Below are 27,993 nucleotides of genomic sequence, written 5' to 3'. Positions count from 1 at the left end.
CCTTTTAGGACTTGGGCCCTAAATATGGGTTCACTTACAACTGCAGCATGATTTTTGCACTTAATGTGCTATTATTTTGAAGCTAATACTATTGGATTACTGCGTTAGCTCACTACTTGATATCCAATTATATTTTCTGCCAAGACTTATATAAATTAAGTGTAAGTTTCCATGTTAAATTTCTTTCTCTTTTTCACAGATGGAGTACTGTTGTTAAGGCAGAGCACCAGCTTGTTGTTTTGTTCAGCACAGAACAGGTTCTCTCTGAAGTCTTTTTGAATCATTGTTGATATTTTGTTCTATCTGTGCATAATGAGGGGAACGTGTAAATCAACTCGTTTTGTGTAATTTGGTTTTGTGTTTGTTTCAGAGAGGAGATCACTGGCTGTATGCTCAAAGATTTAACCCCAACACCCTTGTGAAGCACAGAATTGAGACTGAACCTGGTCTCTCTGCTCCTATCAGTTTCTCCGCCACATGCAGGGGTCGAAACTTACACCTGTTGTTCTTGTGTAAGTCTCATTTAGTTTATTCTATCATCTTACCAGAGAGACAATTTTGTACTACTAGCAACCCAATTACTCTACATTATTTCAGACTCGAATGGCAGCTTGTATGAGAGCGTGCTGCCTCTCAGAATTTCAGCAACAGGAGCTGAAGGTGTCCAGGCTCTACCTCGCTCCCTGCGACTCAGTCTACCTCTGGGGGAGGAAGAACTGATATCTGGTGCTGCTGTTGTGCTTGATGAGGCTCATGTAGCTGTGGTTGGATTCCCCCACCCCTCTGCTGGAACTTGCAAAGGTGACGCTCCATCCTTATTCCTGATATTCCATCTTATTCACTAGGGGTGGTGTAATATTATTGTTGATATATATCTTGATTGTGCAAGCGTATTAATGTCCATGCACTTTGAAAAAAAAATAGCATACATTGAGAGTCTGCATCACTGCATGATGTGGCCTAGTATAGCCCCTTTCACACAGCGCGTTGATCCCGCGAAATTGCCAGAGTGCTTTCTGTGTGAACGCAAACACGTCCCGGGATTGATGGCGGCATCGCTCCCGGGTTGGGGACCTAGTAACATTGCCGGGATCAGTCCCAGAACGCGCCCTGTGTGAACAAAAGCCAGGATCAATGCCGTAAGGTGTGTGTCGTAGTGATGACGCACCTGCCATCACGCGACTCTAGAAAGTTTGTGTTCGTCATCAACAAAGAAAGAACGAAAAAATGTCTACGAAGCAGAGACCAGGAGCTCCTTACTATCCGCGCTGAAGCTGAGATCGTTCGCTAGCTTTGTGGAACGGTACGCGATGCGTTAGTGTACATGTTTTCGACCTGTACGTTACACGTCTCATCCTGACGTCACATGTCTTTACGGGATCTTAGCAGGATGTGTGTGAACACACACACAGATCCCCAAAAATCACTGGCAGTGTGAATGCACATTTATCCGTGTATTTTCCGGAATCTCTGTGTTAGGGCTGTAACGATACAGCAAACCCACGATTCGGTTCGTATCCCGATTTCTGACCCACGATTCGATACAAACCGCGATTCTTGCGAGGAGGGAGGATTTTAAAAGCCAAATAAATAAATAAATAGCTAAAGCTATAACTCTGTTTTCTTGTAACAAAATACTTTTGAAAAACAAACAGAACTATACTCCATTGTGGAGATGATTCGAGAATGTTAAAAATTCTTCTGAGGTAACCGAGGCTTACTGTCTGTGCTGTAAACCACAAATAATATATTGCCTATTCCGCATGACCTGCATCTCAAGCGCAGGAATAACGCTTGCCACAAAGTGAACGCGCATAGAGAAATGCACACTTCCTACGAATTAGCCTAAGCAGCCATTTCTTTGTTTTGAATTAACGTTAAATCAAGTAAAAGTATTTCAAGCTTTCTATATAAGTTTCGATTCGTTTATGAGGTGAGCTCCAGTTCACGCGCGCACCGGTGCTCCACACACACCGCGCGCTTTGCTTACTTGCTCTGGTGTGCGCGTGTGTGCGCGTGTGTGCGCGTGTGTGTGCGTGTGTGTGCGTGTGTGTGCGTGCGTGCGTGCGTGCGTGTGCGTGCGTGTGTGTGCGTGTGCGCGTGTGTGCTCGCGCGTGTGTGCGCGCGCGCGTGTGTGTGTGCGCGTGTGTGTGTGTGTGGGGAGAGGTGCGATTTTTGAATACTAATCAAATGATACCCAGCGATCTTCGAATATTATTTTTGCTTGAAATTCCCATACCTAATATGTAAAAGACCCCGTCACAGCCCTAGGATCTATTCTGGACGAGAAAGATAAGTCAGGGAAGGGGTGTGTCGATCGCGATCTGGCTTCTCACACCGCGAAACAGGTTCGTGGATCTGAGTGTCGCGATTTCGGTTTAATATCGTAAATCATTACAGCCCTACTCTGTGTGAAAGGGGCTTATGTTAAACTAGGGTGCATGTGGATTTGTGAGTAGGGCTGGGCGATAAAATGAAAACGATAATTATCGCAATATAATTTTTCTCGATAAAACGATATCAAGTGTTCGATAAATGTTCGATAATGTTCATGCGCCAAAAGTGGAACGAAACTCATTTGAACCGCGTGCACCTCACGGACTGTTTATCCGCTCGGCTCAAAGTCCAAACGGCAGTGCAGCGCGAGCTCACTAGAGCAGACGCGTTTACTCTGATCGGTCTCGCTCACGAGATCCAGTGAGAAGCACTTGAATTCAGCGAAGACTGCTTCATGAAATGTGGGATATACATATTGAATTGTATTATATTATGAATGTAGACAATGTATTAAAGGACTAATGGAATATAATTACTTTAATGTATTTAGGCTACTGTTTTTCATACAAATACCATAGAAACCATAAAGTAACATTTTGCCATGATAGTGAGGTGCTGTAGGCTATGCCCGGTTTTATCTGTGGTTATGATCTAAATGCATTATGCTAGATGACCAATGGTTAATTTTAATAAAACTCAAACAGTCAGAATATTAAATTTTACCAAAAGGGAATCTGACCGCGTGAGGAACCGGACAAGAGTTACTCGGTCAGGCTTTCACTCGTTGGCGCGAGCTAAAAAGCAGCACTTAATGCAACAGGGATGCTGACCTGGCGATCTTGTTGATGGACTAGTAAATAAATCTCTTATTTGTAAACTTGTTTGCATTCTATAGTGTATGTTGCGCTTGCTTGTAGTATGTCATTTTTTTTTACGATGCGTTTTTTTTCCTGCGATTATCATGAGAACAGTTGTCAATATCTCGCATAATAATTATCAGGACATAAATAAGCCTAGAGGTTGTAAATAGTGTAAACGAGCACAATTTGCAAACTAATATGATAAATTGCAATAATCATGTCTAATGACATCCTAATGACCAATGTTATGAAATAATGCGACGTAAATTTAACTTTATTGATGTCATCTGGCATTTTGTAATGTTTACATTACAATCAAAAAACAAATGAAATTAAAGCTGCAAGCAGCCTTTCCGGGGCCAAGCCTTCCAATGGTCCCATGGGTTCAAAAAGTAGTTCAATATACTTTGCTTTCAAAACTTTAAAAGAAACTTTAATAACCAAACCATTCTTAAGTCACAGAACAATTAGAAGCAACTTTTCCACCACTTAAGGCCACAATACTTCTTGCGGTCTGTTCATGTGCCACACAGGATTCGAACCCACAAACGGAACGGTTTAGGATTCATGACACGTGGTTTAGCAACTTGCGCCACTCAGAGGACGTATACTACAAAGCTGCAGAGGAGAGGCTTCAGTGTAAGAATGAGCACACAAAAGCAGGTTAACCAGATTAGCATGCTAAGCTAGCTTAATGCTAAAGTAGCTTATGGTAAATGGTAAATGGACTGCATTTATATAGCGCTTTCACAGACCCAATGGCCACCAAAGCGCTTTACATAGCCTCACATTCACCCATTCACTCACTCATTCATACACCGACGGCGGTGTCAGCCATGCAAGGCGCCATCCAGCTCGTCGGGAGCAGCTGGGGTTAGGTGTCTTGCTCATGGACACCTCATTCGTGGTAGCTTATGACGTGGTACATCCAATCCTGGCAAAATAGATATCCTCGAATTCGACATGACGCAAGGAATCGATAGACACCAATTTTATGATTTTGCGACAAACTGTTCACAAGTTACAGCCTCTGAACCAATGTTGGGTCGAACTTGTTAAATTTGCGACATCATAACTTTTTTTTTTCCAGTATAGCAAAAAAATCGGGAACAGTACTTCTGTGCGGCTCGGTCCGAAGATCATTTGAGCAAATTTTGGAAAATTTTGGACAAATTTTGAAGGAGGAGTAGTGAAAAAACTGTTTTACATTCGCTCCAATATGGCGGCCAGTCACATTGTTGAAAAATAGCATATGAGATATTGTTGAAATCGGCATAAGCCAAGGAATATATTGACATAAAGAAATCAAATTTCAAGCAATGTTAGCAAAAGTTATAAGCGTTTTTTCAAAAAACAATGATATCTCTGGAACACTAGGTGGCGCTGTGATCAAACTTCTCAGGTACTTTTGGGCCATGCTAATGATCCATACCAAATTTTATTAAGATATGTCAAATAGTTTAAAAGTTATAGCAAATTATGACAAAATTAAAAATGGCGGACACGTGGTACATCCCATCATGGCAAAATCGATATCCACGGATTCGGCATGATGCAAGGAATCCATAGATACCACAATTATGATTTTCAGACAAACTGTTCAAAAGTTATTGGCCAAAATAGCAATTTGTCATATCTCATCACCTGTAGGTGGCGCTATTCCCAACTTTGGCATTGGACCTCAGAGCATGCTTCCAATAAAGTGTACCAATTTTCGTTTCGATTGATCAAACTTTGGCCGAGATACAGCCTCTTAGCCAATTTTGGGTGGACCTCGTTAAGTTTGCGACATCATAACTTTTTTTTCCCAGTATAACAAAAAAATCGGGAACAGTACTTCTATGCGGCTCAGTTCGAAGATCATTTGAGCACATGTTTGGAGAAAATTGGACAAAATTTGAAGGAGGAGTAGCAAAAAAACTGAATACTGTACATTTCAAAATGGCCACTACTGTAATGGGCGGGTTCTTAATGTAAGATATTGGTTGTGATCAGCATGATGAGTGGAATCAGTTGTACTAAGGTTCATGTCTCTAGATCAAAGGGTTCAAAAGTTATAACCATTTCAATGTTAAAATTTTGAACTGGTGGTGGCGCTATAGAGTTGGTCCTAGAGGGTCAAAAATTGGTCCAATTACTATTCATTAGCATCACTACAAGTGTGCCAAATTTCATCATTTTCCTATGTACGGTTCATAGGGCTGCCATAGACTTCCACCGGGAAGAATAATAATAATAAATATAGCTGCAGGCAGCAACACGGGGCCATGCCAGAGCAAGCAGACCAAGCATGGCGCACATATAGCACAGCCAGCACATCATGTACAGCAGCACAGCAAGTACTGCAAGCACAGCAGCACAGTAACAATTTAATCACCTAGAGCAGTGCGGAGCCATAAGAGCAAAACATCTTAAATGTTATGAACATGTTAATGTACATAGAGCACAGCAAGTAGTGTAAGCACAGCAGTGCAGCAATCATTTATGAGCAGTGCGGAGCCGTAAGAGCAAAAAATAATGACATTTAATGTACATCAAGCACAACAAGTTCTGTCAGCACAGCAGTGCAGCACGCATTTTAGCACCAAGAGCAGTGCGGAGCCGTAAGAGCAAAAAATATGACATTTAATGTACATGTCAATTTACATCAAGCACAGCAAGTACTGTAAGCACAGCAGTGCAGCAAGCATTTAAGCACCAAGAGCAGTGCGGAGCCGTAAGAGCAAAAAATATGACATTTAATGTACATGTTAATGTACATCAAGCACAACAAGTACTGTCAGCACAGCAGTGCAGCACGCATTTTAGCACCAAGAGCAGTGCGGAGCCGTAAGAGCAAAAAATATGACATTTAATGTACATGTCAATTTACATCAAGCACAGCAAGTACTGTAAGCACAGCAGTGCAGCAAGCATTTAAGCACCAAGAGCAGTGCGGAGCCATAAGAGCAAAAGATTAGAACAATACAGGAAAAGACACAACATAATACACAATTTAACATAGTCATCCCAAGCAGGATTCGAACCCACGACCAGAATGGTTCTGGATTCACGGCACATGGTTTAACAACTTGCGCCACTCAGAGGATGCTGGTTTAGGAAGCTGCAAAGATGTTTCAGTGTAAGAATGAGCACACAAAAGCAAGTTAACAAGGTTAGCATGCTAAGCTAGCTTAATGCTAATGTAGCTAATTACTTATGATGTGGTACATGGTACAAATTATATATCCACGGATTCGTCATGATGCAAGGAGTCGATAGACACCAATTTTATAATTTTCACTTCAAATGTTTACAAGTTACAGCCTCTGAACCAATTTAGGGTCATCCTTGTTAACTTTGTGACACCATAACTTTTGAACAGAGATGAATATGAAAAATCGGGGACAGTACTTCTGTGCGGCTTTGTCCAAAGATCATGTGAGCAAATTTTGGACAATTTTGAACCAACTTTGAAAGAGAAGTAGCAAAATAACTGTTTTACATTGGTTCCAATATGGCGACCAGTCATATTGTTGGAAAATGACAAATGAGACATCTTTGGAATCGGCATAAGCCAAGGAATATAATGGCATAAAGAAATCAAATTCAAGCAATGTTTGCAAAAGTTATAAGCGTTTTTGCAAAAAAACATTATATCTCTGGAACACTAGGTGGCGCTGTGATAAAACTTATCAGGTACCTTCAGGTCATGCTAATGATGATCCATACCAAATTTGGTGAAGAAATTTCAAACAGTTTAAAAGATATTGCAAATTATAACAAAATTCAAAATGGTGGACACATGGTACCGCCCACCATGGCAAATTTGATATCGACAGATTCGGCATGACCCAAGGAATCGATAGACATCAAGTTTAAAATTTTCTGACAATCCGTTGACGAGTTATTGGCCAAAATAGCCATTTTCCGTATCTCATGACCAGTAGGTGGCACTGTTTCCAACTTTGGCATGGACCCTCAGATCAAGCTTCCGATGAAGCATACCAATTTTCATTTCAATGCATTAAAGTTTGGCCGAGATACAGCCTCTGAACCAATTTTGGGTCGACCTCATTAACTTTGTGACGTCATAACTTTCTAACAATGACGTATAAAAAAAATCGGGCACAGTACTTTTATGCAACTCAGTCCAAAGATCATTTGAGCAAAATGTGGACCAATTTGGATCAATTTTGAATGAGTAGTAGCGATCAGACTGATTACTGTACTTTTCAAAATGGCTGCTACTGTAATGGGCGTGGTCTTAATGTATTATATTGGTTCAGATCAGTATGATGAGAGCAATCAGGTGTACTATGTCTCATTTTTGTGGATCAAATGGTTCAAAAGTTACAGCCATTTCAATGTTAAATTTTTGAACTGGTGGTGGCGCTATAGAGTGTGTCCAACAGACTCCAAATTTGGTCCAATTACTATTCATGGTCATATCTATAACTGTGCCAAATTTCATCATTTTCCTATGTACGGTTCATAGGGCTGCCATAGACTTACAGAGGAGGAAGAATAATAATAATAATAAATATAGCTGCAAGCAGCAATCACCGGGGCCAAGCGCAAGCAAGACGACAAGACATGCCAAAGTGGCTGGAAGTGAGAGACCAACTGCAGCAAGGAGCAATTGAAGACATTTAAAGATGAATTTTTGCAAAATGGTTGAAAAATCACATACAATAACTAAAAATATGATTATCACTTTCGACCAATAGGTGGCGCAGTTACGAAACTAATGTGATGTGGTCAGAGTGAAGTGACAATGACACATACAAAGTTTGGTGTCAATATGTCAAGGCATTGCATATATTAAAGCCTGAATAGTCATTTTGGCATCATGCCTCAACTTTGCCACTGCGGTATACGAAAACGGTTTCGTCTATCGACACGAAATCCATAACTTTTACTCGGCACGGTCTGGAGATGACACGATCCGATTTTGGTGAAAATCGGACGTTTGGTCTAGGAGGAGTTTGAAAAAGTAGGTTTTAAAAGAAAATAAATATGGCGGACAGGAAGTTTGGCTGACTATGGCAAAATTGGTATCTATGTTTTCAGCATAACCCAAGGAATCTATTGAGATCAGTGTCATTACTATAGGCAAATTTATTCAAAAGTTATTAGCATTTTTGGAAATTTCATTATAACTTTTGACCAAAAGGTGGCGCTGTCTCATAAATTTTTGAGTACCTTTAGGGCATTGTACTGATGACTCATACTGAGTTTCGTAACGATTCGTTCATGCGTTCATAAAATACAGCATTTTAGCACATAATTCAAAATGGCCGAAAGCCAAAATGGCCGATATGGAAAAATTGGATATCAGTCAACTCAGCACGACGCCCTGAATCTAACGAGACCACTTTTGTGATTTTTGGACAAACCGTTCAGAAGTTATAAGCAAAAACATAAATTATTTATATCTCCGGGCCAGTAGGTGGCGCTGCGCCGAAACGCAGCATGTAGCCTCAGGTCATGCTTGTGATGACATGTACCAAATTTGGTCTGAATCCGATAAAGCGTTGTGGAGATACGGCCTTACGTCTGTTTTCGCAAGCGCTACGTAAAATGTATTTGCGCGGTATTCGAGAACGGTAATTCGAATCAACTTGAATTCCATAACTTTTGGTCGTCAAGGTCTGGAGATGATCTGGTTCATTTTTCGTGAAATTCGGAGCAACGGCCTAGGAGGAGTTCGAAAAAGTAGGTTTTTCGGAAAATTCAAAATGGCGGGAAAACTATTATGACGGAAAATGACGTCATATAGTGCAGTCGAATCGTCATGAGCTCAGGGATCAGAGGAAAAAAGAATTTTGTTTCTAGCCCTTGTGGTTCAAAAGTTATTAGCATAAACATGAGTGAAACTTTGGACAGCTGGTGGCGCTAGAGGGATTGATTTGGAGACTCCAAATTTGCTATGGTGATAGTTCAGGCTGTCCTCTATCACGGTGCCAATTTGTATAAGTTTCCCGCAAACGGTTCTATAGGCTGCCATAGACGCCCAGTCGGAAGAAAAAGAAAAAGAAGAAGAATAAGAACGGGAACAGATACAATAGGTGCCCGCACCTTCAGTGCTTGGCCCCTAATAATAAGAAAACTAACGGATACAATAGGTGCCTTGCCCTACGGGCATGGCCCCTAATAAAACTAACGGATACAATAGGTGCCTCAGCCCCTTCGGGGCTTGGCCCCTAATTATACAGTAGGCCTAGACTATATGCTATTTACTTGTGATTTAGCTGCAATCATGTAAAAACGTCAAACGCAGTAGGCTACTTTATTATTATAAAGTAGTCTAACACTTGACGTAAACTTATTATCCTATTACCATCATCAGTAGTTCAGTAGACTATGCAGTAGTCTAATATTTGTATGAAATCGTGAAACACCTGGGCAATATCTTTGGAGTCTATCTGTGCTTGTTCCATGCCCGACGCTTCTTACGACAGTGCAAGTATTCCAGTGTCGCTGTTTGACAAAAACGGAAAGCTGCATAGTATGCCTTTTAAAGGTAAAAATTGTAGAAACCAGATTAATTGTTCTTTTGAACTATTATTTATTGTCGGAACATAACAAACACTTACCAAACAGGTGAACATCTCACAAATCTGAGATTAGAATATTCAAAACATTTATAAATGACATATTTTATTTGATTTTTTTTTACAACCAAATAATCATTAAGAAAAAAAGACGGAGAAATATTTTACTGAAGTTAAATTAAAGTTTACTCGTATTAATAGAATATCTTAATATAAAAATGAATATTTTGAAAAAAAGAAAATATACAATTCAAAAGTTATTCAATCAAGAACAGCGAGTACATTTTCTGTCTTTTGTTTTTTGTTTAACGTTATTATAGAGACGGCGGCAGGAATATTAGGCTGCTGTAACTTTAAGAGCTGCACGGATCCAATATATAGTTATGCGTTTTCTTTGTCAACCGTTTACTTAAGACATAACCAAAGTCCTGTGTATTGACATTCGTATGTGATCAAAACGCCCCGCAAGTAAACTAATTTGCTCTCGTAAGCTCGCGCTGTGCTGCCGTTTGAGCTGAGCTGTTAAATGGTATGTGTGGCGCGGATCAAACAAGTAGCGCCATTTTGTTCCACGTTTGGCGTGCAAAAATATATTGAACATTTAACTTGTTATAATTTTGAGGAGAATAAATTTCAATAATTATCGTTTTATCGCCTAGCTCTATACTCCTTGCAGTTTCCCCCAAAAAAAGCATTTCTGATTTGTTTTTGTATTGTTTTTACTGCTAGGTTTTTCCATTTACAATGTAAGACTTTTACAATTTACAATGTAAGACTTTTACAAATACGAAATATCCTTTTTACAAACACAAAATATATTCTACTTACCGTTATCAATAAAATCCCAGAAATTGTCAATCAAATTGACAATTGTCACACCCATACTTAGGGCTGCACGATTATGTCCAAAATGATAACCACAATTATTTTGATCAATATTGAGATCACGATTATTTGTTGATTTTAACCAAAACAAATTTTATTCTCACAAAGGCTAATTATGACTGCTTTCACATCCATATTGTGCTAGATTTCCTGCTAATGTACAAATATGTGCATCATAATAAAATACGTCCTCTTATTCACCAAAATTCAGTGCATCTCCTTAAAGAATATATAAAAATAATTTATTATTATTTTATATTGTATTTGTTATATACGTTATATTTATAATTAATATTAGGATAGACTAGAGATGTTATCTTCTGTTATAATTATTACCTATTATCCGACTGCGCAAGACTTTTCTTTTGTGTGTATGGTTGTCAATGTCAAACATTTTGTTAAAGGTTATAACATCTTTGACAAAAAAACAAAACACAAAAATTTCCTGTAGCTATACAGTCACATCGCCTAGTTAGATCTTTTGCTGCATTTTCTTCAAAGGCAGTCTTTGCAGACATAACCATCTACCTCAGATGCTATTATCCTCTCCACAGCTCTCGTGGTACCATGACTTCACTGACAACATCCCGATGTCGGTGAATAAAATTCAGTCTCATTGTTATTTGAAAAGTCTCTTGCGCACTCGCTCGTGCACAGACACACTCTGTCTCTCTCACGCACTATCGCTATCGTCCAGTCCGGCGCCTCAGTCTACATCTAGAAACTAAGCTGCACGGTGCAGGGAACAACTCTGATTATTGGCTCATGGAGTCATGTGATCAGACGGTGGTTTATGGAGCACTAGATTTGCTTTGCAAAAACTTTAATACGGAGCATCCTATGAACTGAATGACGCATTTTAAATATCGCACGATCACGTGAATTTGATCGCGGGAAGCCAATGAATAAAATTGTATTAATTGTGCAGCCCTACCCATACTCTTCACATTCTTATCAATGACATGTAGTGCTGGATTTTATTTTTATTCCTCTTTTATCACTTGATATCTGATTGTTGCAATGATCATTGGAATGTTGTCATTCGTAGATTACCTTTGCATCTGGAACACGCATTTCCAAACTCTTCAGGCTAGTAAAGAAATGTCAGGAAGGATCTGTAGTCAGGTGTGATATTATTATTATTATTATTATTCATTTATTTTTTCACAAAGATAATACATGCGTTTAATCCCGTTGTGAAACACTTTCTCCTGAATACAGTTGTGGTGTTATTCTGGGAAGCTGTATGTCCCTCATGGGAAGATGCTGTCAGTAATTCCTTTTGAGTGCCAGAAGTCATCTCTCGCGGCTACCATGGGAAAACTGAAGCAGAGTCGGAGTGGTAAAGACTTCAGTTGTAATATGAAATGTCTGCCGTATTCTTTTTTAGAGTAACGTATATGAAATGTGGCAAAACATGTCATGACGTTTTGTCTCTTCGTTAGAATCCAAGTCATGCAGCCTTTTGTCTTCCTGGACTGCCCAGCCTTATGGTGAGATCACACAGACACCAGGATTCAAGAGCAGGATGTCAACAAGACATGTAAGAGACACTCAAATAAACCATTTTTTCCTACAGATTTCTGTTTTTGCAGTGGGGCAGTACATGGCTCTTCTCTTGCTTTAATACCTATTTACAATACAAGTTTCGTTTTTCATGCTACTAAGTACACTGCAAAGTACAGGTCATGTGCAAAAAACATCCATATTCTGAATGACAGGTCACATCACTTCCGGTTCAAGTCTTTTGTACGTTCCATGATAAATATTGAGCTGTTTTACTCAAGATGCCTTCAGAGGAGCTACCAAGGATGAGCATAACCAATGTCCACTGCATATGCAAGTTGACATAAGTTTAATTAGTCACACTTTAGATTGGGGTCCAATTCTTACTATTAACTACAACTTTTATCTCAAACTCCTAATTACTGCTTATTAGTAGTTAGTAAGGTAGATGTTAAGTTTAGGTATTAAAGGAACACTTCACCTCTGGAAAGATGAATGTGTATTTAAAATGGGTCATTTATGTAGAAGAAATGTGAAATTATTTTTGAATTTGGAGCCTTCTAGACTGAGAAAAGCCAGAAAATGTATTTTTGGCTTATGGGGATGAAAGACAACAACTCCCAGAATGCACTTGCTTCGCTGCCCTAGGAGGCCACGCCTACCGGTAAGAGATCGCAGTAAACAACAAGGCTATGCTACTAGTGAGTCTCCGTGAGTCTGCCCAGTATTTTGATGTCGACCAAAATGTCCAGGATTCGGATTTTGCGTTCTTCAGTCGCCATTCCTCATGTTTACTGCGGCGAGCAGGAACGAGACTGACGGCCGCGGAGAACGATGCGAGCCCGGTGGCGTGATTACTGATGAGCAGCGCCGGCGCCTGTGAGACGCACCGGTCTCGTATCTCTCACGGAGGAGCGGGAATTTTCCTAGCAATGTTAAAACGCACATCAAACGATCACTTGTTTAGCGTTCATGTAAACACTACATTCAGATTCACCAATCGGAATGAATTCAGTTAGATTGAAACAAAAGGTGTGCATGTAAACTATGAATGCGACTGCAGAAAGCAAAAGCCGAATCCAGGACATTTTGGACGATCTCGACGGCCGGACATGTCCGGGAAAAAGAGGATGGTCACCGCTACTACTCAGCTTTCTCCACAGAATAAGAAACTGTTAGCTTACCTTCCAAATAAAGAATGGCTGACACTATATGTACATTCTGTGAGTGAGATCCCTCTATGGGCGGGTTGAAAACATGCGGAACAGCGCCTTCTACTGGATAAATGATGAGCTAGTGTTTGTAGTCTTACCCTTATTCAAAGAAATTTGACTTCCTGCTTTTTATGACGCAAATTGACGATTTTTGCGTCATAAAAAGCAGGAAGTGGAACACTTAAATCCTTATTTCTCCCATCTCAGGGGAAAATAAGGGAATAAACCATGACCATTCGAAAATGTGACTGGGTTTCTAAAGATACAAAGTCTAATGCAAATGGGTGAAGTGTTCCTTTAAGTGTGAATTGGGTAGGATTAAAGGGGACCTATCATGCCCCTTTTCACAAGTCTCTGATGTCCCCAGTGTGTGTATGTGAAGTTTTAGCTCAAAATACCTAACAGATAATTTTTTACAGCATGTTTCAATTGTCACTTTTTGGTGCTCAGAAAAAACACGCTGTATGCTGCGTTCACACCAATTGCAAATAAAGCATCTGGCGCGAGTGATTTCAATGTGAAGATGCGACTGAGGCATTTCATTCGAGCACCTGTCACGTTACGCGCGAGTGATTTTATTTGCTGCTTTTGTGCATTCACTCATTTGACGCGAATTCGCGTCTGACGCTTGAGTTGAAAAATCTGAACTTTGGTGTCAATTGCGCCGCGTTAACCAATCAGGAACCTGTTTGCTGCTGTCACGTGGTGAAGTGACGTGATAACGGGGGAAGATATTGAGTTTGGCCTCTAATTAATTTTATACATTTGGCCTCAAATTATTTTGTAATATGACTAAATGCCTGGTGTGGTTCTAATGTACAACAAATAGGGATGCAAATTATCGATTAATTCATTAATCATTAGTTGATTGACCTTATCGATCGATTAACGTAACTGATAAGCGGCTATTTTCCTGAGAATGTAAATGCATCACGGTATCAATAGTGTCTTTAACATAAAAAGCAAAATATTGCTTATATACTAGGGATGTCAATTTTCACACATTCCCGATCGTCGTTTAAAGAGGATCGATCGTCATTTTAACAATCAATTTATGCGTCTGCTGCAGTGGCATGGACAAAAGCATGACAGGGTCTGCTAATCCTGCTCAAAACGCTATGTTCCTCACCAAATGAATGAGAATGTTTTTTTAATCTAAATAAAGGGCTAGTAGGATTGTAAAATGTTTCGATGTGATTGATCATTTAATTAAATTAATTATTTAAATTAATTATTTAATAAGTAAGGAACAATTGACGATAGGCCGTTGAATTATTATAAAAATAATGCACACCCGAGGTGGTAATGCGGTCACGACGCGCAGCGGAGTGGCCGTTACACCTCGGGTGTGCATTATTTTTATAATAATTCAACGGCCTGGAGTCAATTATTCCGCTTATACTACAGTTACCACACCTCGAAATATTGTTCAGATGATGTATTTCAAGACGTTTGTAAAGTTTTTGTCATTAAAACGCTCTTGTATGTAGGACTAATTCCTTGCGCATCTAAACCCATGCTCCGTTGCTAATTCCAAAACGTCATTTTAGAGTTAGTAACGGAGGTCTGAGCCGCTGATAGCAGAGTAATGCTGGGACACACTTAACGACTAGAAACATTCTCTGACTGTGAATGCAGCAGATTTTAAACACCGCTGTGAACACAGACTGAACGCGCTGAAAACGCGTGCATGATCAGTCATAAGTATCAAATTACATTCATAACCGGCCTTAGAGAGAAGCATGTGCGTCAATATTATTATTTATTAATTCAATTCGTTTTAATTAATTCGTTCATTCTTTATTTCTATTAGTGACAGTAGACTAGACTAATAAATGAAACACAAAGCCCTTTTAACAAGTAGGCTATAGGCCTATCAATTTTATTTATTTGTTATATTATCTTCAATAATTACGAAAACCCGTGCAACAGGACTATCAATTTATTTAAATATTCAGTTTATTTTTTTATTGATTATGTATAGGACTGTATAGCCTACTTTATTTATTAAAATTAAACTGCATGTTTCCATTGATTGTGAAGTTAGACATTGAAAATTGCAGATCAAGCGCATGGGGCTGCAGTGTCTCTTGTTATGAATTGTATCCTATTTTCCGTTATTACAGTTGACTACGCGAAGTGATATGGAACTGTAATGAGGTCAAGACCTGCCTGGAACTACTTTAGCCATGCGGTTCCCTGAAAATAATTGCACACCTCAGAACGTTCGCCAACCAATCAGATTCAAGCATTCAACGGCCCTGTAGTATAATCAAATATAATGACTACTACTAATACAACGTGTCACCAACGCCGCCTCAGATGCGTGCAGAATGTGTGACTGTTGTGGATGTGCTCTCCCTGGAACAACGCACTGAAGACGGCAACTAAACCCAATGCATTCACAACGATTTAATACAATAGTGTTCTCATGTTATGTAATATGTCAGTCCCAAATTATTCATTGTTATTATTAGTCGTCCATTTCTGTTTGAGGTGCGCGCGCTGAATAAATAAGCTACCATTAAACTGGAGCACTTAGTTTGCTAGCGCGTAATTTAACTAATCCTATATGAGATTAATCAGATATATTAAAAATAAACATATTACAAATTATTTCTGCACAAAATGCACAAGTGAACTTGAACTAAGTTACGTGTCATTCATTCAGAATGACTCGTGTTCTGGACGCGATCTTCCTGGAGAAACGCGACACGGCAACTAAACTCAAACAATACACAATGTTTTATTACAATATTGTTCTCTTTATAATATTATGTAATAGTGTTGTCACGGTACCAAAATTTCAGTATTCGGTACCAATACCCGTGGTTCAGATATAGATCAGATATAGATAGGCATACACAAAATAAACACTATTACAACTTACCTTTGCACAAAACAAAAGGCTGCGAATGAACACACAAACATAGTCATAATGAAGGTGTAAAATGGTTCCAAACTAAACGCGCTCGCTTTGTTGCATGGTTGAGCAGCGCGCACGCATGAACCTGATTAATCGATGATCGATAAGTTGTATCGATTAAATGTATTATCGATAGTCGATTAATCGTTAACATCCCTAACAACAAAGCAAATCTTTCATCACATAACTTGATTTCAATTTATGAGACATTATTTTTTTTATTCAATTCTATTTATTCCATATCTAAATCTAGATTATATGAAACATTATTATTCTAATGTAAAGACAACCAACACTTGTAACATGCATCAACTTAATGCAACCTGGACACATCATCAGTTATGTTACCTGGGGTCACCGAGTGTTTTGGGTCTTTCAAGCATCATACACTCACCCAGGTGACCCAGCTGGGGTTGACATCTTTGATGGCCCTTCGCTTACTGGCCCCTATGATGCAACCTGGACACATCATCAGTTATGTTACCTGGGGTCACCGAGTGTTTTGGGTCTTTCAAGCATCATACACTCACCCAGGTGACCCAGCTGGGGTTGACATCTTTGATGGCCCTTCGCTTACTGGCCCCTATGATGCCCAGGATGTTGTAGGCCCTGCAGAGAGACTGGCCAGCAAACCCTCTGCATCCCACCTCAATGGGCTCACACCGCGCTCGCTACCCATTGTTCCGGCACTCCTCCACTAGCTCAGCATAATTTGGCCTCTTCCTCTCATTGGCCACCTCGATGCGGTCCTCCCAGGGTACGTTGAGTTCCAGGAGAACGATCTGCTTGGAGGTCTCTGAGATGAGTAACATGGCAGGCCGCAGCGTTGTGGTGGCAACAGTTTCTGGGAATTTCAGTTGCTTTTCCAGGTCAACTTTCAACACCCAGTCTTGTGCTGTTGCTAGCAGGCCAGATGAGGTGGCTTCTCCCCAGCCCGGACGAAAGCACTGGTGTTCTTAACTGGGCGGATGCGCTTGCAGTGGCCAATTCCACAGCTGATGGTGTTCGCTATGGCCTTCAGGACTTGATCATTGCGCCAACGGTAGCGCCCCTCTCCCAGGGCCTTCGAACTGCAGCTGAGAATGTGCTCCAGGGTCCCCCTCTTCAGGCAGATGTTGCAGGCTGATGACTCCACCAATCCCCAGCTGAACATGTTGGATGGCTCGGTAGTACATCGTAGATGGCCTGGATCAGGAAACGTATGCGATGGGGTTCTGCTTTCCAAAGCTCTGCCCATGAGACCTTGCGGTCCATTACATGCTCCCATCTTGTCCAGGCTCCCTGCTACCGCATTCCAACCATCCTGCTGGCCCGCTCCTCCTCTACTGCTGCCCGCACCTCTTGCTGCACCATTCATCTCCTGTCCTTCCCCTGTGCCTTGTTGTAGTGAGATGTTGTGCCGCTACCAAGGCCAGCTCTTCCATGAGCTCTTCCCACCAGTGCCGCAGCTGCGATTCAGCCACATTCAATGCCTCTGCTGCCCTCCACCTCTGCTCTGTCCTCACCTCGATCCCAGCCTGGGAGATCTTTGGGTCCTGTGACTCTCTGTATTGCTCTGTATTAGTTCTTAGTAGCCTTGGGTCTGATGTGACTCAAGTGAAATCATACAGGAGAAAAGCCAGTCAGTTAAGTTTAGCAAAACCTTTTACAGTGCTTGTATATTGTTGTCTTTCAATGCATTTGATAATTCATACTGATAAAGTAGAACTGAAATGACATTCATTACAAGATTATTAGTTTAAATAAATTCAAAACGCTCCTGCAGACAGGTGATATTTTTCCAATCATGAATTTTGTCGTTGAGGATTTCTATAAAATATTGTGCAAACATCTTGTCTCGTTCTCGTGAACCCAATCTCGTGTCTCTTTCTCGTGAGATGAGGGTCTCGTCACATCCCTAGTCGATGGTGTCAAATGCAGCACTAAGGTCAACCAACACTAATAGAGATCAAATAATTTGTGACAGAGCTGTCTCAGTACTATGGTATGGTCTAAATCCTGACTGGAAATATACAATTTCTTTCTAAAAAGGAACATAGTTGTGAGGATACTGTATCTTTGACGGAAAAGGTAGATTCGAAATCGGCCTGTAATTGACTAATTCTGTAGGATCAAGTCGCGTTTTTTTTTTTTTTTTTTTACAAGCGGTTTAATAGCCAGCTTAGACGTTTTTGGTACGTATCCTGATGACAAAGATGAATGAATGATATTAAGAAGATAATCTATGACCTCTGGAAGCATCTCTTTTAATAGCTTAGTCGATATAGGGTCTAACATACATGCTGATTTAGATGATTTAACGAGTTTAGGCAATTTTTCCTCTCCTATAGTAATGAATGAATTGAATTTACTTCGAATTGAAAACAGAGCTCATTGTTTGTCAAACATTTGAAGTTGTAATTTGTACCCCTCTAAGAAAATTGTTGATACCCCTAAATGTTTTTAAACATGTTAATCCAAATTTAGTCTTAAACATCTTTTAATTTTGTAATTTTATATTTTAATAATTTGATTGATTTTCACCATGAAAATAGCCAAATAATTGTTTGTACATATAAATGTGCACTCAAATATAATTTAATGTTTCAAATGATTCTGACTATTTTTGTCACTAAATATATCCTGCTTTACTTTTTCTTGCAGACTTCTGTTGTCAAGTCTGCACTAACAGTGGATCAAATTATAGAACACATTAAGGTATTAAGCTGTCTGTCATTACTAAAAAATTTATTTTTTGTATGTCACTTGATGCATTCAAGATAAGTTAGATCTTGTAATCAATCACAAATTCCTACATGGCTAATTCGATAATTCAAACACATGTGCACAGTAGTGTAGTTTAACTGGTAGCTTTTTTGCCATGTTTTTTTTTTCTTTTCCCTAAAATATATACACACAACAAGTTTGCATACCCCTTAAAGAGTCTGCAAGATGTTTATCAAAATTGTTATTTTTAGTACAGCACTATACATAAACATTCACATACTATATATGCACACAATATCTCAACAAAATAACTGAATTAACACACATTAGCTTGTTCAATGTCTTGGTTCTTATGGTTTGTGTAGTTTCCTCTGATTAATATTTTTTGCTAACACTTTACAATAAGGTTTCATTTGTTAACATTAGTTAACATTAATATTCAACAATACTTCTAAAGCATTTAATATGCGTTTTATTATGCTCTTTTATGTAATGTTTTAGGAAAGGTTTAAAATAACATTTACTAAGATTAAAAGTTGTGTCTGTTAACATTAATGCACTGTGAATTAACTTGAACATTTTTATTAACTAACATTAACAAAGAATATATTGTTACAGCAATTCTTACCCTTTCTTAGTTCATGTTTGTTATTGCATTAACTTATGTTAACAAATGAGACCTTATTGTGAAGTGTTACCATGTTTTGACAATTGTGCATTACACTGTTGTTTACACAATAGAGAACCCTTTATAATCAGTGATGCTGTCTACACTGGATGTGTGACGTGATACGACAAATTCCTGACAGTAAACTGATGCCCTCGTAAATTTTTGACATACTTCAAGCACTCACGCTGGGACTCTCACAGAAGAACAAATTGATTTGCAATGGTCACTTTGTTGCATCCAGTGTAGACAGCCTCATTCAGCGCAACACTGCACGACACAACAAATGTGAAACTGCCAACTATTTAAGAAAATCCTCCTGGTACTTTTTTCCTTGGCATACATACTTGGCGTTTTCCAGCATCTTCCTCACTTTTGAGCTCTTCACAGCAGTTACAATATGATGTTGAGATCAAGGTTTTAACTCTTGAGGACAATTGAGGGACGCAAACACAACTATTATCAAATGTGCTAAAACCCATAGATACTCCAGAAGGCAACACTACATTAATATCCAAGGGGTTATTTACACAGATATGTTTAGTTAGGTGTTATGTAGTTTAAAAAAAAAGCTTTTGCAATTTGGATAGTTCAATGGTTTGTAATGATGCACTGTGTGGTTTTTGCTAGACTGGTGCAGTAGAGGATGTGCAAGCAGAGGTGGGGGAGTTTATTCGTCTGACGACTCAGACTGACCTCCAGCTGGCAACAGGCAGGATGGCATTAGAGCTAGTGTCAAGATCCCAGACAGATGCCAACTTCTACCCTCATGCTGTATTTTTACAGCTGTTGGAGACCCAGTACCTCTGCTACAGGTAAGACCTCACATGATCAGCTCTGTGGAAACTTTTGTCTTCCAGCTACTTTTGTTTTTTGTGTATCTATGCTCATTGTCTTTTTTTTCTTTTTTTTGGAAATGCAGTGTGTGCCCTGATCTGCTGTCACTAGCCATGATGAAGAAAGATTTCCATCTCTGTCAGATTGCTTTCCAAATTTTTCCTGACATTCCTGAAGATGTCACCTGTGCTTGTCTTAAAACAATTCTCAGGTGAGTACTGCACCAGGGATTTTCAAAGTGTGGGGCGTGCCTCCCCAGGGGGGCGCCAGCGCATACCAGGGGAGGCGCGGCGAGTGGTAAAAATTATAGCCTAATAATTAATTAGTTTAAATTAATAAATGTAAAAAGTTAAATTGTTATTATTCTTAAAATAAGTTCTCGTTCACATTGCAGGACTTGATGCCCAATTCTGATTTGTTACCTTTATCAGATTTTTTGACCGTCCGAACACGTTCTTTCAATTGTATCCGATTCATGTTACACTTGCCATCTGACACATCGCGCATGCTTAAAGGGTTAAATTTTCTTGCACAGATGGACGAACGCGAATATGCTTGATGCTAGCTCTGCGATATGCAAAGTTCGCCAAATATCACCATGATTTTGAGGTGGAGGACGACGAAAAGTGGCATCATTGCAGCCTGCGCATGTGCTTCAGTTATTGTGTGCGAGAGAGATCTCAGGACTGGTGGGAGCATATTGTGTTTAAATATTGGCTTTAACGAGGAGCAGTGAGTCTGAAATTTTAGGATGAGCAAGCCAACCTTTGATATGTTGATATGCGTCAACGTTTGTCCACATTCCTCTCCTACAATGTTTCGTCGGGCCATCCGTCCCTTTGCAGATGCGCGTCGGGGTTGCGCCATTGGGTAAATTGTCAAAAGGGAGGCCCACTGTCTTAGACTTTGTGCAAATGATCTAAAGCAGGGTTTTTCAAATGTCTTTTAAAAAACAACTGATGTGAAACTAATTTTATAAAAAATCTTGTCTGACTGTAGTACTCCAGACTCTGAGATTGAGACTGTGAATCTTGACACAGAGAGTGTCATCTTCATGAAAATGCTGACTCAGACACAAAGTGGATTGGAGGAGGAGGGTGGGCAGCAGAACGGCTTCTGCCCCCCAGCAATAGAGACGGATGTATCTGATGCCCCCAGCAGCATGCTACAAAGAGATCCTTTATCCCTGGTTATGAGCTGTCCTGTGGGGTTACACAAGGGTGCTCTTCTGTATCCTTCATCAAAACGGTGTATTACAAACAAAACATGCTTTGTGTTTTTTTCCATTTATGTTCTGGTTGCATGTTTTCTTTAACCTATTGGATAGAAATGAGGTTCTGCAGACAGCGTACAGTAACAAGCCCCTGCTGCCACATCTAAAAGATCTCACGGTTCCGCAGGTCATTGTGAGTATCTTGACACACGAACACATCTAGCCTAGGTTGGTATAGAGTTTACCATTATTTAGTATCCCAATTTGTGGAACAGAGGTAAAAAAATAGTGCCTCTCTGGACATTTGGCAGGATGTGGAATGTTTTATTTTAAAAGCATAATGTTTATTTGTTGATTAATTAGCAGTAGTTTGTTAAAGGCCAAATTGGAAGAATAAAATCTTTAATGACCTTCGCCTTCTCAAATTTTTGTTTTTTAGGTCTTTTTACAGTATCTACTTTTCCTTTATCTCAAATATTCTCATGATGCCCACAAACAAATCCCAGCCCTACGGACACCAAGTTTTTCTCAGGTCTGTCATCACATAGTTTTTAACAATTATATTTGCTGTCTAACCTTTTTTAACCTTTAACATTTTTTTCTTCTTTTTTTTAAAGATAATAGACTGGATTTGCTTATTACTAGATGCTCATTTCACAATTTTGGCTGTGGCACCAGAAGCCAAAAGATTGGTGTCTGATCTTCACAAGTTTGTGAGATCACAGGTACAGCACAGGTCCTTTACTGCTGATTGGAAATGACAGTTCTTGCATTGTGTGAAGCTGAAATAACAATGAAATGTGTCCCTTTTCAACCCTTTTCAGGTAAAACTGTATGCTGAACTGGGAAAAATTGAGGGAAGTCTTCAAGTGCTCAAAAAGTCCAAACAATCTGAAGATTTTGGCATGTACTCCATAGAAGTAATTGAGCTCTTTTAGATGACTTGCACAGATATTTTTAATAAAATGCTGACAATGGCTTCCATTTTCTGTCATTGTTGGGCAGTTTCCTTGGTTTGTTTTTAGAAAAAATGGATTGAAATTCGTAAAAAAAAAATCATTCGAAATAATTATGAAATAAAGACTGAAGTAACGCTTACCAGATTGTTCTCTGAAATCTCTTGCAAAATGTTGTCTGTTTTATATACATATGCAGATTGTTTTCAATAAATAAAATATGGTACATACTACGTTTAACACTCTTCATTCATGTTCTATCAATTAATTGAACACTAAAAATGGTCTCTACTGCACTACTGAACTTGTATAATTCGCGAAATCTATAAATCAAGTCAACTGAAGCCTAATGTTTAAACATAAATAAAATAAAATTTTATAAGAGAACAGGCCCTGTTGGTCACATGAATGTCAAACTGCTTTAGCACCACCTTTAGCTTCAACCCTAAATTAATAAACTCAGAGCTGCAGAGTAGGTTTCGAGTCGACAAAACACAAATTCTACAGCGTTTAAATTGGAAAGACACTAAGTTTTAGAAATGTATGCTATAAACGCTTGTTTTAGGTTTTCTGACATTATATAAAGTTTTTGATTAAAAACTGACACCTGCAGTCGGTGAACAGTCAAATGAAATATGAAGACAGTTGGTGTGTTCCCCTTTTACAAGAGTCCGTTCGATTCATGTCTGCTGAAGGTTAAATTATGAAAGTATCACCCTTTTTTTTTTTTTGCATAGACATGAAAATGCACATTCCGAACTTAAATGGTTATCAAGAATGCTTTGGAATATAGATGTAAGATTGTTCTTGCTTTAAAGATTAAGTTTGGCAGAATTTTGTTTCTGAAAATGTACAATGTAAAAATTTCATTCATATTTTCTATCCGCAATTGAAGAATTCCCGCACAGTATCGGTACTTGCAAATAAGAAAACTTTTTTTATTAGCAACGTTTCGGCATGATGCCTGATGAAGGTCGTGAGACTGAAACGTTGCTAATAAAACGTTGCACCCCATTTCCTTGGTCTTTATCAATCCCTCCTCTCTTCCTTCTCTGCTAACATATCTACTGCTAAAATGACTTACTATCACAACAAAATTAACAAGTGTTCTGACTCTTGCATGCTTTTCAAAATCTTTTCCCTTCTTAACCCTCCTCCTCCATCAACCAAAACAGCTGATGATTTGGCCACATTCTTCACAAATAAAACTACCACCATCAGCGGCCAATTTACCAATCCACAAACTAACACATTTTACCAGCTAACACAATTTCTACCCTCCTTCTCCTTGCTTTCAGAGACAGAAGTCTCCAAACTCCTCCTCTCCAATCGCCCTACTACCTGTCCCACTAACCTACTTCAAGCTATTTCTTCCTCTGTTATAACCACACTCACACACATCATAAACACATCTCTTCACACTGGTACATTTCCCACAGCATTCAAGCAGGCTCGGGTAAACCCCACTGCTTAAGAAACCCACTCTAAATCCAGCACATCTAGAGAATTACAGACCGGTATCCCTTCCATTCGTCGCACAAACACTTGAACGAGGAGTTTCCAACCAGACCTCCTTTCTTACGCAGAACAACCTCTTGGACAACAAAAGCGGACAAGCTCAACTGAGACTGCTCTGCTCTCAGTAATGGAAGCTGCTCTTGCCAGTCTCAGAGCTTCAAAGTCTTCAGTTCTCATCCTGCTAGATCTGACTGCTGCCTTTGACACAGTTAACCACCAGATCCTCCTGTCAATGCTAAAGATGAAGGGGATCTCGGGACCTGCACTCCTGTGGTTCAAGTCTTATCTCTCGGGTAGGTCCTTTAGGGTGTCGTGGAGGGGTGAGGTGTCTAAGACCCAACATCTAGCTACTGGTGTGCCTCAGTGTTTGGACCACTTCTCTTCTCCATCTACATGACATCACTAGGATCTGATTCAGAAACATGGTTTTTCCTATCACTGCTACTCTGGTGACACACAACTCTACCTCTCATTCCAGCCTGATGATCCGACGGTAGCCGCTCGCATCTCAGCCTGCCTGACAGACATTTCTGGCTCGATGGACCACCTTCAACTAAACCTTGCGAAGACAGAGCTACTTGTAATCCCGGCTAACCCAGCACTTTATCACAACTTCACCATTCAGCTAGGCTCGTCATCCAGAACTCCATCAAGATCAGCCAGGAACCTTGGAGTTGTAATTGATGACCAACTGAACTTCACAGACCACATTAATAGCACTGCCCGGTCATGCAGATTTGCCTTGTACAACATCAGAATGATCAGGCCCTTCCTATCAGAGCATGCTACACAACTCCTTGTTCAGGCGCTTGTTCTATCCAGACTGGACTATTGTAATGCTCTCCTGGCTGGTCTCCCAGCTTGCACTGTCAAACCTCTGCAACTGATCCAGAATGTGTTGTGGTTTCAATCTTTCTGTGAAATCACTTCTCAGAGATCTTTGATGCCAGAAATATTTTAGACTTTATTTAACAAAACAAAGCCGAGCAACCTCCCGCAGGGAGGTCCTGCAGGAGATGACTCCCCGCAGGAGATGACTCCCCGCAGGAGATGACTCCCCGCAGGAGATGACCCCGGAACATCGGTTAGCTTTTCACATATATACATACATCGCCTCCAAAAATGGTCATACATCCTATAGATAGGGTCTTGCACCATGTGACACACTTAAATAGAATCATCTGCTGCATCAGCATTTTGACCTTTCTGTAAGCCCCCCAAAAGTCAAACCAAAGACACACAGAGAGGAAATAATGGTGTACAAATATATAGCTGAATTACTTATTTCCTAAATAATAAAATCTTCAACATTCCCTCCTCTGGGGCTTATCTGAGCCCCACTTTTAGTGTCAATAACCACCTTTCAATATTGCAACTTCAGAAAACATTCCTAATTTAGCAAACCATGTTCATACTCCTCCAAACTTCAAATCAAGTTTTTTCTTAACTTTTTGCTCTTAAACTTTTTTGACTTATTCCTGTATTCGCTAAATGTTCCTCCCTGCGCAGTATTATTTGGTAAACGTGCAACACTGATCTTCAAACATAAGTCCTTCTACTTTTCTCATGTAATTGTTTTCCTCCTAATGCAGACAAAGCATTACAGTAAATCTCTGCTGATTTATAATAAATAATTTATTCATTCTGCGTTTTTATTTTTCGTGATCCATATGAATTTTGATTTAAAATAGGGCTGGGTTAAATACCTATTTTTCTCATTTTCACTTGCTTCTTTTTATGAAGGAATATCAATTATTAAATTCGAAGAATCAATCTTTTAGTCAATCATTTTTAGTTGATGAACGAACAGAACATTGTAGTGCACCTTCTATCCTTTAAATCTCTTTGTGCTTTGTTATAAAGTTTCATATTTTAAATTCAGTTTTATTACCAAAATGTAACAATAAATACCATTTAGACATTTTTAATCTTGCGTTATAGCTCCTCATTGGAGCTCTTCAGTTCAAGCGGTTCTCAACTGAATACCTTTTCTTCCTTTCTACTAATTTCTAAATAAACTCATGAATAATCTAGTTATGTCCCATGTAATCACTCAAACTACGAAAGCTTTAGAGGAATGTTACATTTACCTCATAAAAGTCATTCAATAAACTCATTAGACAATTAGAACAAATAACTCTAGAAAATAACTTTTCTACTACCTTACATATTGATTATATGTACATTTCTTTTTTCTGTAAATCTAAATCCATAATTTTTATATCAACCATTTAAAACATAAAGCATTATAACTTTATTATTAAAACTTCCTTGTGTGCAATTTAAGTGTTCGTATACAATTCATTTTAATCTTCAATATTCTTGGAATAACTTGCTAACCCATTATCTGAATTTATTTCTGATAGCATTTCAAATCTAAGGAATACTTCTCTGTTAGAAATCTCATTTCTACATCTGCCCTTCCTCTGCTAATATCATTGCCTTTACCCGTCTATATCATGTCCACATAATCCATTATCAAGCGTTTTAATAGTCCTTCTCGCCTATTTGTGTCGCTGTTCCTTTCTTAACTGTTTTTTTTTTTTTTTTTGGCACAAATTTTACAAATTTCACATTCGTAATCTCTCTTTACCTTAATCTCTCATAATTCCCCCCTTGCGTACTGGTCAAAACCAGGCGCATCTGGATTGTAAATATTCAAAAGTGATGTTGGTGTAACAATCTGTCCTTCATGTGAATGTCAAATATCTTTTTTACCCTCCTCTACCATAGATTGTTCATAAGGCCTGCTTGTTATTGAATTCGAATAACTTCCAATTAACTTGAGTTTGTCGTCCTATTAGCACTACTTAATATTTTATTTAGTCAATAGCATATTGAATCATAACATAATGTTATGAATTAAAATTAAAATTGAATATTTGTTAATAGCCAGTCTTAATACTTGTTTTAATTTCAACTGTAGCCTTAAACTAATTAGGTATACCCCTGTATACCCCTGTATCTTTTGGATCTTTTTAAAATGTCTTTTAGTTCTAATTTTTATTTTACTTTATGAATTGTCTTAATTCCCATTATTCTATGTAAATTTCTTGAATTAGTCGTTAACATTCATTTTATCATCATACCATACATTTTCTCTCTTCAATCAATTTTTTCTGGTGGGGTTATTATTAGGTTGCTACTAAATATTCAAGGGCTTTAACATTACATTTTTAGAAAAGTTTGGTTGATGTTGAGTATTGTCTGAATTTGTACTCATCTCTTTCACTCTGTTGCTTCTCTTCTTTGCACAACTCCTTGTGAATCTCCCACTTTCTGCAACTTTTCATTACTGTGTTGCTGGTTAAGTTTGTCTCCTTTTTCCATTCATGTTGATATTTGTGAGTTGCTGTAATGGGTTTTTTCCTCTCATTTGCAAGGTAAGATCATTGATCCCTCACTTTCTGTTGTCGAGGGGGTTGAGGCTTGTTGGTGTATTTTAAGTTGAGGCATGGACTCAAATGTCACTTTGCTGTTCAATTCACAAGCCTCTTTTGAGCCTCTTCTGAGATTACAATGCACAGTCACTGGTTCTTTGTTAGAACCATCCCAGAAACCTTCCTGGAAGTGAGCTACTGTCATCTGTGAATGAAATCTTAATTATTTCTGTTAGTGTCAACAACATATATTAAATCATCTGCTCATCTGGCCCATTGTCCTCCTCGGTGTTACCTGTAGAATGGTCATGTGGGCTGAGTGGTTTCCTTTCATTAGCAGCAGGGCTTGAACCCATATATTCCCTTTTTATTTTATAAATTTGGCTTTTTATCTTCATATTTGCACCCTCTTTACATTTTTTTTCTCACATTCAATTTCAAATGTACTTTTTACAATTCGTCAATTCAAAACGTATCTCATTGTTTTGAGTCCCACTATCAGCACACTATTC

General features: G+C 39.0%; 1 protein-coding gene across 1 annotated transcript in view; it reads left to right on the top strand.

Moving 5' to 3' along the window:
* nol11 (nucleolar protein 11) overlaps positions 1-22,813 on the top strand; it is a 43,420-nt gene extending 20,607 nt beyond the window's left edge. The window contains exons 5-18 of the mRNA XM_079629114.1: positions 200-257; positions 371-512; positions 598-801; positions 11,607-11,683; positions 11,780-11,900; positions 12,004-12,101; positions 18,848-18,901; positions 20,208-20,392; positions 20,500-20,625; positions 21,414-21,644; positions 21,742-21,820; positions 22,067-22,159; positions 22,245-22,352; positions 22,452-22,813. Coding sequence (XP_079485240.1) covers positions 200-257; positions 371-512; positions 598-801; positions 11,607-11,683; positions 11,780-11,900; positions 12,004-12,101; positions 18,848-18,901; positions 20,208-20,392; positions 20,500-20,625; positions 21,414-21,644; positions 21,742-21,820; positions 22,067-22,159; positions 22,245-22,352; positions 22,452-22,565 — 1,690 coding nt within the window. The 3' untranslated portion in view covers positions 22,566-22,813. The remainder of the gene's footprint in view (positions 1-199; positions 258-370; positions 513-597; positions 802-11,606; positions 11,684-11,779; positions 11,901-12,003; positions 12,102-18,847; positions 18,902-20,207; positions 20,393-20,499; positions 20,626-21,413; positions 21,645-21,741; positions 21,821-22,066; positions 22,160-22,244; positions 22,353-22,451) is intronic.
* Positions 22,814-27,993: the final 5,180 nt, after the last annotated feature.

The sequence above is a fragment of the Phoxinus phoxinus genome (assembly GCF_949152265.1).
Source record: "Phoxinus phoxinus genome assembly, chromosome: 11".
In the NCBI taxonomy this organism is placed as follows: domain Eukaryota; kingdom Metazoa; phylum Chordata; class Actinopteri; order Cypriniformes; family Leuciscidae; genus Phoxinus; species Phoxinus phoxinus.
The sequence above is the reverse complement of the archived record's forward strand: the minus strand, read 5'-3'. Positions and strand labels throughout refer to the sequence as shown.